This window comes from Myotis brandtii, unplaced genomic scaffold (genome assembly GCF_000412655.1).
Source record: "Myotis brandtii unplaced genomic scaffold, ASM41265v1 scaffold23, whole genome shotgun sequence".
Classification (NCBI taxonomy): domain Eukaryota; kingdom Metazoa; phylum Chordata; class Mammalia; order Chiroptera; family Vespertilionidae; genus Myotis; species Myotis brandtii.
In genome coordinates this window covers 5,763,509-5,777,363 of record NW_005358649.1, presented here as the reverse complement: position 1 = coordinate 5,777,363, position 13,855 = coordinate 5,763,509, and the positions used below count along the sequence as shown (strand labels likewise).

The 13,855-nt window shown below is 40.8% G+C and overlaps 1 protein-coding gene across 1 annotated transcript in view; it reads right to left on the bottom strand.

Moving 5' to 3' along the window:
- The window catches only part of PI15 (peptidase inhibitor 15), a 28,525-nt gene extending 19,021 nt beyond the window's left edge, over positions 1-9,504 (bottom strand). The window contains exons 1-2 of the mRNA XM_005866386.2: positions 9,394-9,504; positions 8,492-8,798 (exon numbers count right to left, since the gene is read on the bottom strand). Coding sequence (XP_005866448.1) covers positions 8,492-8,764 — 273 coding nt within the window. The 5' untranslated portion in view covers positions 8,765-8,798; positions 9,394-9,504. The remainder of the gene's footprint in view (positions 1-8,491; positions 8,799-9,393) is intronic.
- Between the last annotated feature and the right edge of the window lie 4,351 nt (positions 9,505-13,855).

The following is a 13,855-nucleotide window of genomic DNA, read 5'->3' as shown; positions in this document are numbered from 1 at the left end:
CGCCACGCTAGTCAGCTGCTAGTTTTCTGAAGTGCTTTGGATAGTTTCCAGAAAGACCTTATTCTGAATGTGTCAGAAGGACTCGATGGGCCTGGTGCTATTTAGGCCCCTGAAACAGATTTGAATTCATGTTGATTTAAGTCTCAGCACTTATTCTTTAAAAAACACAAAAGCATGAAGCTTTCTTGCAAACATTCTTGAGTTGATTCCCAGACATAAAAACATCCATCCATGCTGTCTCCATGATACACCCCGACCCCTTATGCAAAGTGGTCCATTTTGATGAGCAAAGCATATGCCCACCCAACATTCTTTGTAGTGGAGCAGCGATTTTCAACCCTTTTCATCTCATGGCACACATAAGCTAATTACTACTATTCTGCAGCACACCAATTTTTTGCCAATCTGAAAAAAAAGGGAATATAATTTTGATTCATTCACACTGGACAGCTATTATTGTGTTGGCTGTTTTCATTTTTTTTCAAAAAATTTGACAATGTAAGAGAAAAGAAATCAGTGCCCCTGACTAAATAGTTAGGTGCTGCATATTTTAACAATTCCTGCACCGGCTGAAAATTGCCGGAGTTGAAGAATGTTCCCTCCCGCACCCACTAGCTACTTCTTTCAGCCTCCATAGGTGTGTACCCAGATGGTATATCCGCAGCCCTCATAGATAACCTGACCCCCACTCTTTACTTTGTGTTCTTCAACTCAGAGAAACCCAGTTGTTCTGCTCAAAACTGAAGGCAGCTCCTTGCCTGCTTTCTCACACAATCACTTACCCCTATTGACTTGGTCTCTACATGTACTTGGTCACATCCCTGTGGCCTTAAACTTTATGAGGCTTCAATTATCGCTCACCCAGACTGACAAAGTCAATAATGGCCTCTGGATTGTGCTCCCTGCCTTTACTTCTGCCTCCCTCCAACCCCTTCCTCATGCTGGAGCCATGATGTGAATGAATGATATAACTTCCCTGCTTCAAACCTTCAATGAATGATCTAACTTTGATCTTAGAATAAAACTCAACAAGTTCCTGCTTGCCTTCCCAGCCTCATTAAACATCACTTTTTCCTTAATATACTCTTTTTTTCCAATTTCTATCCTTGCCTGCAACACACCAAGGGCCTTCTTGGAACATGCTCTCACACCTACAACAGGTTCTCTCTTTCCTTAATGCCCTCCTCGATAACTTTCATTTATTTTTCACATCTGATATTTGAAATATTGCTTTTTAGAAGCCTTCCCGGCCTCTCTATCCTGAGTCCAAGTCTGGTCTAGGTACACCCCCTGTGACCCAAAGCACCCCTTAGCGCTCAGCTCCTTGTGTTGCCCACTCCCTGGTCTGTGCACAGTGCTCCTAAGGAAAGGTGTCTCAGCTCCCCATTCACTCCCTCAGCAGAGTGCCAGGCACCTGGCTAGATATTGCGGGATGAGTGATTGAACGCTGCATGGCTCTTGCCTACCGAGCACCAGAGACATGTGCTCTTTACACTCAGGCCAGTGGAAGCACTTCATTCAATTGTTCCATAATATTCACTGAGTGTTCTCTGTAGACCAGGTATGGTCTACCAATACTCAACAGGAATACAATAAAATTCTCTTCCTGCACTGTTGTATTTGGTCAAGTATCCTTTGCCAAAAAAAAAAAAAAAAAAACCACACACACACACAAAAAACACACACACAAAAAAACCACTGTTGACTCTTGGGAAATATGGTCACCCTATATGTGGTCTCTGTGTGATCACAGCTTTTCTGTCTTCCACCTAATGGTGACCTTCTGAATTGCATCCTGTTCATGTGTTTACATTTGTGCTTCTTTGGGGTCTGTCTTCAAATCGTCTCAAACCAAATGTGCTTAAGCTTCCCTCAGCTGGCTCCACGCATGGAGAGCTGAGCATACAACACCAAGTGATACTAAGCAATGTGCACCTTGAAAGAAAATTCCTACCAAACGTGCCCAGTCTCCATCTGAAGCCAAGACACTTGAAAGGTTCTGCATCTAGAGCAGGAATGCGGAGTGCTGGACCCGTGCCTCCTGTCAGCAGCCACCTCCCCGCTCACCGCAGGCTGGCAGCGGCTCTCAGGAGGCCTTTGAGCCGTCAGAGAAGCATTCATCGAAAAGATTTAGGTTAGACACATCAAATTTCTCATGTTTATCGCAAGAAATTGAGTTATCTTTCTCGAATGAGAGGAAATGCGCCATCTGGGACAATACATGGTTTCATTTTTTTCAAAATAATAAGGACATCACATGTGTTCAGTCAACTATTGAATAAATAAAAAAAGTAATTTATATTATCTACATTCTCTTCTATGTGAAACCCAAATAAATGAAATCAGCATTTTTCATGATTCCCAAGTCAGAAATCATTGTCGGCAAGTAGTTTATTGGTTATTTCCGAGGGTGAATTAATCTATTCTCCATTCATTCACTTGAGTCATGCTTTCTGTTATGTTACTACCTGCTGTGACTTGGGAACTAGTATTTTTCTCTTTTCCAGAAAAGCATAGGAGGCCGTGTTCCTTTAGCTTTGCCAATAACATCTGCAGGCACCAAACAAATGAAATCGGCCACATTATCAATATAGCTGTGTTGGCTTCTTGAAATTACATTACACCTTTTATTTTCAGCTTTAAGTGCATCCTTATCTTCACGCTGCCCCTCACCTGCCTTCCCACCATTCTCTACTACAGTCGTCGGCAGACTGCGGCTCGCGAGCCACATGCGGCTCTTTGGCCCCTTGAGTATGGCTCTTCCACAAAATACCACGTGCGGGCGCACATGTACAGTGCGATTGAAACTTCGTGGCCCATGCACAGAAGTCGGTATTTTGTGGAAGAGCCACACTCAAGGAGCCAAAGAGCCGCATGTGGCTCGAGAGCCGCAGTTTGCCGACCACTGCCTAGATGTGAGGACTGCTATCTCACACACTACACCTCAGTTAGTTGTTACTGCCTGTCATTGTATAGATGTAGGTGCCCAGCTCCCTCCTACCTGTGCCTAAAGCAATGGCATCTCTGACTCAGTGGTTGTCACCTCTCCTGTCACTTTCATTGCTGATCGAAGTCCATCAATTGCCAGGATCATCTTTCTAACATGCACTTCTGACCCTGCTCTAAACTCCCACAGTCTCTGGAACCCCTTTGTATTAAATGATCCTCAGTCTCCTTTCAAACTCCCCCTAAATCTGGTCGATAGACTGTGATTTCTCCCCTTGCAGTTTTGTTCATGCCTCGCTTTAACCGACCATAACAGCCGACCCTGCCCCTTCCTGATCAGGAGTCTCAATGCCCCGCCTCCAAAGAGCTCTTTGATTTTGTCAACTAGAGATTATCACTTCTTTCCTTGACTTCTCCATGGTATTTATCTGGACCTCTTTTATTACATCAATCTTATGCAGCAGTGTATTATACTGAATTATATGCTTAGTGGTTTTTTTCCTGTTTGTTTTGTTTTCTTTTCTACTGTTTTGTTTTATACTTTAAAGACAGAGATTCATGTTATCTTTGGATCTCATATTCTCAGGGAGGGACTTCAAATTTTCTAAAGTTAATTTACTCAATTGACTTGGATTCAAAGAAGATCCTACAAATTTTACTCCATGTGTGAGTCTTGCAATTTCATTCTTTTGGGGATAATTCTTATTCTAAGAAACTAGTGTGGTTTGTGGTTTAGAGTCATGGTTTAAGCTGCCCTTAGAAAGAATGAAAAGCAGCTGGTGTCCAAGGAGCTCTGGAAATATGTCAATAAACTAATTGGAGAACAGAAGCCAAGAGGAGAGAAGTTTGACTTGCATATCTTAAGCTCTATCTATATAATGACTTTTTTGAAATTATGCAAAACTTATTTTGGGTGCATGTGATAAAGTATTATTATAGATGATGATAAAATTTCTGTAAAAATATAAATTTTACAGTTGCCCCTTGGTATCTGTGTGAGATTGGTTCTAAGGCTCCTACAGATACCAAAATCCGTGAATGCTCTTTATATTAAACTAGAGGCCTGGTGCACAAAATTTGTGCACTTGGGGAGGGGAGTGTCCTAACTGTCAGTCGGACATCCTTAGCGCTGCCACCACTGCTGCACTTCCAGCTGTGAGCCCAGCTTCTGGCTGAGCGGCACGCCCCCTGTGGGAGCCCACTGACCACCAGGGGGCAGCTCCTGTGTTGAGCGTCTGCTGCCTGGTGGTCAGTGTGTATATAGCGACCGGTAGTTCTGCAGTTTGCTCGATTTGCATATTAGCCTTTTATTACATAGGATGGTCTAGTCTTTGCAGATAAGATATGCACATCCTCCAGATATTTTAAATCATTTCAAGATTGCTTATTATGCCTAACACAAAGCTAATACTTGTTTTACTATAATATTTAAGGGATAATTACAAGAAAAAAGTCTACATATTATAGGTCTGACTATATAGTATATGTCAGCAACTATGTAATAGGCTATTTCAAATATATTTGATTTGCTGTTGGTTGAATCCATAGTTGGAGAACCCATAGATAGGAGTGCTGACTGTCATATCAAAATTAAAGCTACTTAAAAATAGAGATAAAAAGATGACTAAACATAGACTTAGCACCCTGAAAGCTTAAAATGAATAAGTTTGCAGAAATATACAAATAACTGTAAATCCAGTTCCATTTTGATGAGAGCAGTGTAATAGACATATAGGTTATGGTGCTTCAAAGGAGAAATCAAATGAGGTTGTGATCATAATATCAACAAAGGACACACATTCTGATTATAACTTGAAGGGTAGGATTATAGATAATGGCAGACATTAATTAGGAAACATTAGAAGGAGAAGAAATGGCATAGGAAAAGGTTCTGAGAGAGAAGTTGGGATGAGAGAGATTACCAATCAATCTGGTGCCATTAGGAAAAGCCCTGAGCTGAAGACTGCCTTCTATGAGGCTCCCATGGTGATATAACTCACTGATGGGGACAATTTGTACACATGGCTGGTGGCCATAGTGAGCTAAGTGTCCCAAGTTATTGAGATACAGAGTAGAGCTGGGAACTGAACTCATTTTCAAATTGCTCACAATCCAAATCAATGTTGAACAAGTTAAAACAAAGATAACTGTTCAATTGAGATCTTCATTTTTTACCTGAGCTTAGAGATTAAAGTCAACTACATCCTGACCTACAAGCTACCTATTATATTGTACCTCCCTCAATAGTTTCTCTGAGTCTTCTTGAGGGGTCCATTGAATTATTTCCATGGGTCAGTTTACTCAGGGCCTTTGTCCTTCCTTACTCTTCCCTCGGCTGGGAATGATCTCCTCTCACCTATCAGTGTGGCTCCCTCCCTCCTCTCTCTCCAGGATACTCTCACTGAGCTCTTCTCTGACCACCTTATGAAATTTCACAACCTCACCACAATCAGCTTTCTGTTTCTTCATAATCTTATTATCTTCTGATGTACTGTGAACTTTATATATTTATCTTGTTTATTGTCTTATTCCCCACCCCAGATGGCTAAGGAGTGTCTGTTTTATTCATGAATGTTTCCCTAATGCTTAGAATAGGGCCTATGTATTAAATTAATAAATACTTATGCAAATGAACTATATGCAGTGTTTATTTTTAATACATTTTTATTTATTTTAGAGAGAGAGAGAGAGAGAGAAACTTTATATATTTATCTTGTTTATTGTCTTATTCCCCACCCCAGATGGCTAAGGAGTGTCTGTTTTATTCATGAATGTTTCCCTAATGCTTAGAATAGGGCCTATGTATTAAATTAATAAATACTTATGCAAATGAACTATATGCAGTGTTTATTTTTAATACATTTTTATTTATTTTAGAGAGAGAGAGAGAGAGAGAGAAAGGGAGATGAAGAGAGAAATATGCATGCAAGCTCAGAACATTGATCTCTTCCTGCATGCTCCCTACTGGGGAGCAAGCCTGCAACCCAGGAATGTGCTCTGACCTGGAATTGAACCAGTGACTTCTTGGTGTATGGGATGACACTCAACCAACTGAGCCATACTGGCTAGAGTTAAATGCAGTTTTTACATGATAATTGAGACAGTCATATGTTGCTTTATAGGACTTAACTGTTCTAAATACTATTTTTCATTAACTTTCCTGAGTTAAGGAGGATTTATAGAGCATCTATCATCTAACCAGCACCGAATCTGGTTCTTAAAAAGTAAATTATATGTAATAGCTCCTGTATCTGAAAAAAAAAGAAGAGGGGAATGGCAAATAAAATATGAATGCTATAGGATTTCAGTTGGCAATGTAAAGAAGAACACAAAGATATCCCAATATCTCCGGGGGTTGCCTCCAGTAGAATGCTTGCTAGATCTGAATACATGTACATAGATGCTCCCAGTACAAGCATGGGCTTTGCAATTACACAGACCTAAATTCTAATCCCAGTGATCCGGTTCCATATGGATAACAACCCACACCACCTTGGCCTATTCATGAACTTCTCTGGGTCTCAGTGATTTCAAGGGTAAAAGGAAGACCATAGTCTTAACCTCACAGGGAAAATGTGAGCTATCCAATGAGGTCATCTGTGGAAACAATTAACCAAGTCCTTGGCACATAGAAGCAATTAAATAAATAACATGTGGAATGAATTAATTCTTGATCGGTGGGGAAAGATATAACTAGAAAAATGTGGCTTTCTTCATTCTATTTCTACTGTGTTGTACCCCACCTATGCCTTTATTCATGATGGTTCCTCTTCCCTCCATATCATAAAATTAGTGAATTGCACTTATGTACTGACAGGTTCTTATGTAAATTATCATTCCCATTTTACAGATAAGAAAATTGAGTCTCAGCAGTTTAAGTAACATATACAAGACAATAAAGTAAGCAGCAGAGTTAGGATTTCAACCCAGATGAGCTCATGTCCAAAGCCTGTTCAGTTGCCTTGAGTCTCAGACTGCTTAGCAATGTTATCCCAGCCCTAAACCCACAATCTGGATATTACACCTTTCTGAGTTCAATAGAACCTTATGCATATTACTCCATAATTGAGGGTAATTTTGAAAACATATTTGTTTCTCTTCTCTCTATGTCTATATGTCACCTTCTAGAAACACCTCTTCAATGTGCATAACTCTTACTACTTCAGATCTTGAATGGGTTTTCGCTGGGCACCTTTCACAAGAAGTTCATGGAAACCCATAAAAGTTAATGTTTATTGAACATCTATTTTGCAGTAGGCTTTGGTCTAATTGCTCCACCACTCAACTTACACATTCCTCATAACAACCCTGTATAGCAGATACTACCTTTATCTTCATATTAGAGATGATGAAATGAATGAAGTAGTGAATTCACTCAGCTTGTATCCCAGGTCTGGGGTTTAAACCCACACATTTAGATTCCAGAATTCATAGTGTTAATCATGAGGCTATATTGCCCCTTATGCTCTAGGACTGATTACATCTCCTTTTCCTATTTCTTTAAAAAATCCAAGGAACATGCATTTTTATAGAGTCTAAACTGCACTCCTATGAACTATGACTCTCCTACGCTTGGCAAGCCTTTGATTTCCCTCTGACAGTCATAGCTGCAATTAGTCAAACTTAAAAAGCAGACTTGAATAAAATAGATGGAATTTATAATCTGATCGGAATCCCAAAATTTTAGGTCAGCACTTATGAAGAGTTGTTAGTGGTATCTCCCCCCCACACACACACACAAACCCATCTTAGAAACACCATATCGGTGGTCTCCATTGCCTTAAATAGGCTCCAAGCTGTGCTCTGAGAAGGTACTGGAATTTAAACCATAACCTTGCAGAAATTCAAAACCAAAAAGAAACATTAAAAAGACATCTATCCTTTCAATACCATCCCAATTTGAAACGTTCTAAGTAAAATGATTTCAGCCCAGAGAGCCTATTTTAAGAGAGAGCAAAGAATGTGTTCAGAGCAAGTTGGAACAGCACGCAAGTCAGTGCACACTGGCTCCCTGCTCTCTGCGGGGCAGAGCAGTAAATCACCAGGAGGCAAGAGCAGCGTGTTCCCTGAGCACACTGTACATGAGCATCAGAAAGAGCTTTGTCCAAGAAAGGGAACGGACTCCTACCCAGACAATAAATCATGCCCGCGAAACCTATAATTTGAAAAAAAAAGATTTTCAATAAATGTCTTAACTGGGACATGTGGCTATCAGCTAAACAAAGCCCCCAAAATTTTCCATGAATTTTTTTTTAAAGTGGACGTTCCAACTGTGACCAGTCAACACACCTCCCTCCCTCTTTACCTTTGTTTCTTATATGAGACCTGATTCATGGATGGTTCTGGAACCCACAAAAGCTCATGAGACACCCCCACCCCGCCCTTTCCTTCTGTAATAGGACAGCACCTAAGCTTACCAGGCACACAGAACTGGTCTTGTAAGCAGGTAAAAAGGGCCCCGCATCTCATGCAGACACTCTTTAGGTTCCTCTCATGTACGATTGGAACAAAGCATTCTCAGGACGTACAGAAAAATTCCTCTTACCATGTATTCCATGTTGGCGGCCGGTGGGAACACTTTGCCCCGGACCTGGTTATGATAGTCAAGGATGGCGATCATGTCATTTTGCGAAATGTAGCGCTTCCGCCTGGCTTTGGGGATGTCCGCAGAATCGAGCTGAGCTTTCAGAGCGGCTTCAATATCAGTGAAATTATTGGTTGGCGAGGATGAGTCAGTGGAATTGAGTAAGACAACAGCACTTGCCTCACACAGAAGGGAGAACAGGAGTGCGCCGCTGACGGCAGAGGTTGCTGTCATTTTGAGGCTGGAGGGAGGCACCGAGTTCCTTTTGCTTGAAATCAGAAAGGTAGAATTAGGGTCCAGGAAAGGGGGGAAATGGGCCCGAGAATGTGGATGTACAAGTTGTTATTTGGGAGCATTGCTTGCTTTGGTTTTCTCCAAAAAAATAAAAATAAAAAAATAAAAAATCCAAACACATGCTGAATTCAAGCCTAGGAGACAACCTATAGTAGTCTCTTTGCATTTTGCTTGGTGTTAATGAGACAGACTCCTAAGAGGAATTTCCTACAGCTAGAGAAAAATTAACAGTCTGACTACTAACCCTAAAATGCATGTGAGCATGTGAGCCATTTGTCCTAAATTCCTGAAACCACAAAATGCATTACTGCATATGTATTTCAGAGGGAAATCTTTAGAAATTAAAATTCATCTGGAGAGTGAAGAGGGGAAAAAAATGCATCGCAGGTAACAGCAGAGAATGTGCTGATAATGTCTCCCAGACACATATGGACACCAAGTGAGAGAAACATACAAACGAGCCATAATCATCCAAACTCATTTCTAAAAGTTAAAAAAAAAATTAAAAAAGTGTGAGCTACTTTAAAATCAATGCATGCAAAATAAACTTGTCGAGCTAAATAGCTTACCTCTGCACAATGCCAAAATGAATATTTTGTTCTTCCAAAAATGTAAAGTCTTTGCTAAGTTGTAGTATGAACTCTTGTAAGAGGAGTGTGTCTTACTACAAACTCTGAGAGTAAAAGTCTGCAAGGTTTGAATGCTGCTGGCTACAGGAGCAGCTAACAGCTTTTATATGTCCCAGTCGGCAACGTCCAGAAAGGGCAGTCTTTCTTAGGGTCTCTCCCAGCCAAAATCAAAGGGGAGGGGTTTGGGATAGAAAAAGAAAGAAAAAAAAACAGTGATTGGGTGGCAACCTTTTTTATGTGGGTGGTGAGGAAATTGAGTCACACCCACAGCTTACAAAGTACAAACCATAAAAGACAAACCCCTTTTTCTTTGGGCTTCTACCTTTACTGTGAGTGGTTAATTTCCCCCATTTAATAGTTTCTAGTTCCTGGTTCCCATACAAAAAGAAGAAAGAAAGAAAGAAAGAAAAAAAAATAAGAATGTGAGTTCTTGAAAACACAGATGCCTGAGTAACAAGGAGTACATTTTTTAAGATAGTAAATGACATGGGAGCTGAAAAGAGCAAGCTGATATTAAATCAAAAGATCAGCTCCCATAGCTCATCTGGGTGGCCACAAATATGATTCAAGAGAGATGCCAGGCAAGTCCGTGGTAGCCAAGCTATAGCATATGCTATTAGGGTAATAGATGCTCAAGTGGTAGTTCTCTGTCTCCATGTGGCTTTATTCCTCTAGTTTCTATATTTATTCCCTCTTTTGTTTCATCCCCTCCACCCCCTTTTCTTTCTCTACAAAGTGAGGCAGCAAATTACCTGCCTTGTATGTAATGCAAATAGACAAGCCCATGGCAAATGACGGCCGCCAAGATAACATCTGTTTCAGGTTTAGGAGCATATAGTTGAAATTTTAAGCAGAGAGTGGCTCAGCCTCTCAGGAAGCGTATTGGAGGGCACAGCACAGAGCCCATGAAGAATTTAGCAGCAGCAGCCGCCGCCACCGCCAGCAGTCAGAAGTGCCTTCTTAGAAAGATGCCTTTGGAGCAAAATCCATGTCGGGCAAGACAAGAGCCAAGAACGCGAATAGCAGGACAATCTGTAATGAAAGCTCCCTCAGCGATGCCATGTGTCCTGGTGACATTAACAAAATGTGGCCCATTCACAGGGAGTGGCAACAGGAATCCTGGAAAATACACATTATTCCGTTTACTGAAAACAGTGCACTGGCTCGTCCAGTGGGCTGAGGTGCTCGTCTCCTGCGTGTGTCTGCAGGAGGAGTACTACGTGAATCCACAGCCGTCAGAAATGATGGTCATGTGGTTAGAAGCACACCAGACTGAGAGCCAAGTTTCCTGGGCTCTATTCCCAGTTGGATCTCCAGCAATATGTGTGGCCTGATGCGTGTTCTTTAACTCTTTATTAGCGCATCTAAACGTGGGAGGGGCAAGGTGCATACTCATGGGGAGGCTGACTTCATCACATTCCCTAGGAGAGCAGAACAATGTTTGAAACGGGACGTGTCAAGGAAGTTCAAAGTACAGTGACGAGGTGCCATGCGGGATGTCTGATGGCAGGTGTCAAAGTTCAGGTGCTGCTGTATTTTGATGAGTATCAAGCTTTTCACTAAAGTGGAGTCATTTTAGGAAAGCTCCGATTGCAGTACTGAAAGCTGTAAATAAGACAGCACTGTGGTGTTGAGAAGGCAAGACCATGTAAGGGCAGGAGGTGAATAGGAATAGTGTGAAACATCAGAGCAGCTGGAGGAAATGCACGTGACCGCTCACAGCTGCAGATGTTTAACAGCTGGAGCTGTCCAGCTAGGGTCTCACCCCTTCAGGAAGGACTCCTGGTGCCTTGAATGAATCTCAAGGATGTTGTTAAAGGTCTCTGAATTGAATAGGAGGTTAGACAACATACTCTCTATGAGCTGTCCAGCTCAAAGGTCCCAGGACATTTTGAGAAATTAGTGACAGCGCTGATTAGCCTATACTTTCCAACATATGCCATATAGCAGTCCAGCATATAGGGGACAATAGGACTTTTAATGCCTAAGCAGTGGACATGAGCCTTTCTTTCTCCAAGGTGGCTGAGTTCTTGCTTAGAATCTCATAAATATCACCAGTTACTTTCAAGGTCAAACCTTTGTCATGCACATAAAGAGGTATTGTCTCTCTCTTGGGGTTTGACTTGAGGGACTTCCTTGCGAATAAAAAAAGCGTTCCTGGAGAACGTTGTCTGAGCCACAAATGGGTTTACTGTAAGAGAGTGGAAGGAAAGAGGAGGACAAAGAAAGAGGATTTCTGAGATAAACCTAAACATGCCCAGTTACCCAAGGGCACATCTGATAGTTGCTTAATCTTAAGACCCTCAGGCATGTCAATGATTTCAGATATCTTTCAGCACACACGGATTATATTGTGGAATTTGGGACTGTTAAGTAAACCCACAGGCTATGGAATCATAAAAAATTAAAAAGACCTGTGGGAGGAGAGTTCAGGATTCTGCTTCCAGGCAAATGTTATTGCCAGAAGAAGTATTTAAAATGCTTTGAAAGTAATTTTAATTTTAAAATACTTGCAAAATGATGAGGTATGCAGCCAAGTTGTCAGTAAAAGAACTATTAATGAACAAGTAGTAATGAGATGGTTGTTTATGAGATCTCTTCTTGAAAAGACCACTGACATATTTAGAAACCTTCAAGGAAATGCTTGCCAACAGAGACAGAAGTGGAATGCATTCAGTTATATTACCCAGAGGAAATATGTATACTATTGGCAGCCACTAATATCCACCTTGAAACCTGTGAGAAAGTGATTGGGATTTTAAAATTGAAATCAGATACATTGAAATTGTCTCAGAATGGCACACCTGCTTAAGCAAAGGTACTTTGATGTGTGTGTGTGTGTGTGTGTGTGTGTGTGTGTGTGTGTGGCTTTAGTCAAAATCCTTTCTAATCAAAATGTGTTCCAAGGACCTGGGGAGTTTGTTAGAAATGCAGAATTTCAGGTCCCATCCAAGACCCACTGAGTCTGAATTAGCATTTTATCAGAATCCTCAGATGACCCATCTGCTCAAAGTGTGAGAAGTACTGTCTAAATTTTTTCAGAAACACACAGATGTCACCTATGACACACATGCCCATTAAATAAGCTCTTTGTGAAAATCCATTTGTCTAATATTATGGGGAGAATCAAAGATAATACAGGTATGCAAGTATCTTTGAAGAGGAGAACATAAGTCAATCTCTGCTACATAAGGAAAAAAGATGACTTGGTATCACATCTCACAAAGAAAAGATTCAGTAGTGGTCGGAGCCTTTTAAAGCTTGCTTTATAAACCCTATTTATTATTGAATGCATATGAATTTATCACAAGATTGTGGAAACAATGGAAAGCAGTATAAATAGAAGTGTTTTGTGAATTGCAATACACCATATAAACAGAAACTATAACTTGATTGGTCATCCCCAGGACACAAGCCCAAATCATCCTCTTTTCCTCATTCGTTCTCATATTGTTTTTAAATAAATCTACTGGCTCTGCAAAATATGGGAATTTTGTCACTGAAATGTCTCAGAAATCTAGTCCCCCTTTTAAAATTATTACTAGAGGCCCAGTGCATGAAAATTCATGTGCTGGAGGGGGGTCTGCCCCCCTCGCACAGTCTGGGAGCCCTCAGGGGTGGGAGGTGACCCGGCCATCAGGGGAAGGTGACTCAGGGGTGGGAGGTGACCCGGCCATCAGGGGAAGGTTGACAAATGTATGGTCAATTACCATGTTTGTTTATTATTAGATAGGATAATATATACATTTTATATATTATATAATAAACATAATTATGATATGTAATACCAAAATACTACATTTTCAAAATATTTTTGAGACATTCTATAAAATATATATGTAATTCTATTTGTGCATATATTCCACTGTAATTTTATTACATAGTATTGTGAAACCGTATTCAAGTTTTTGTATTTTAATTAATCATTATCTCTTTTTTTCCATGGTCTTTTTTACAAAAAATAATTAGGAACTAAATATCGCATGATATTTGTGTGATTATTTCAATTTCTCTGTGTTTATTTTTTATTGATTAAGATATTAATGTGTCCTTCTTATCCCCACGTTACCCCCTACCCCCCCACTCATGCCCTCACCCCCCCCCCACTCATGCCCTCACCCCCCTGTTGTCCGTGTCCATTGGTTAGGCCTATATGCTTGCATATAATTCCTTTGGTTGATTTCTCCCCCTTACCCCACCCTCCCCTACCTTCCCTCCGAGGACCGATGGTCCGATCGATGCCTCTCCATCTCTGGATCTGTCCTTGTTCATTGGTTTATGTTGTTCATTATATTCCACAAATGAGTGAGATCATGTGGTACTTATCCTTCTCTGACTGGCTTATTTTACTTAGCATAATGCTCCTTCTTTTTTACTGCAACATAGTATTCCATTGTGTGGA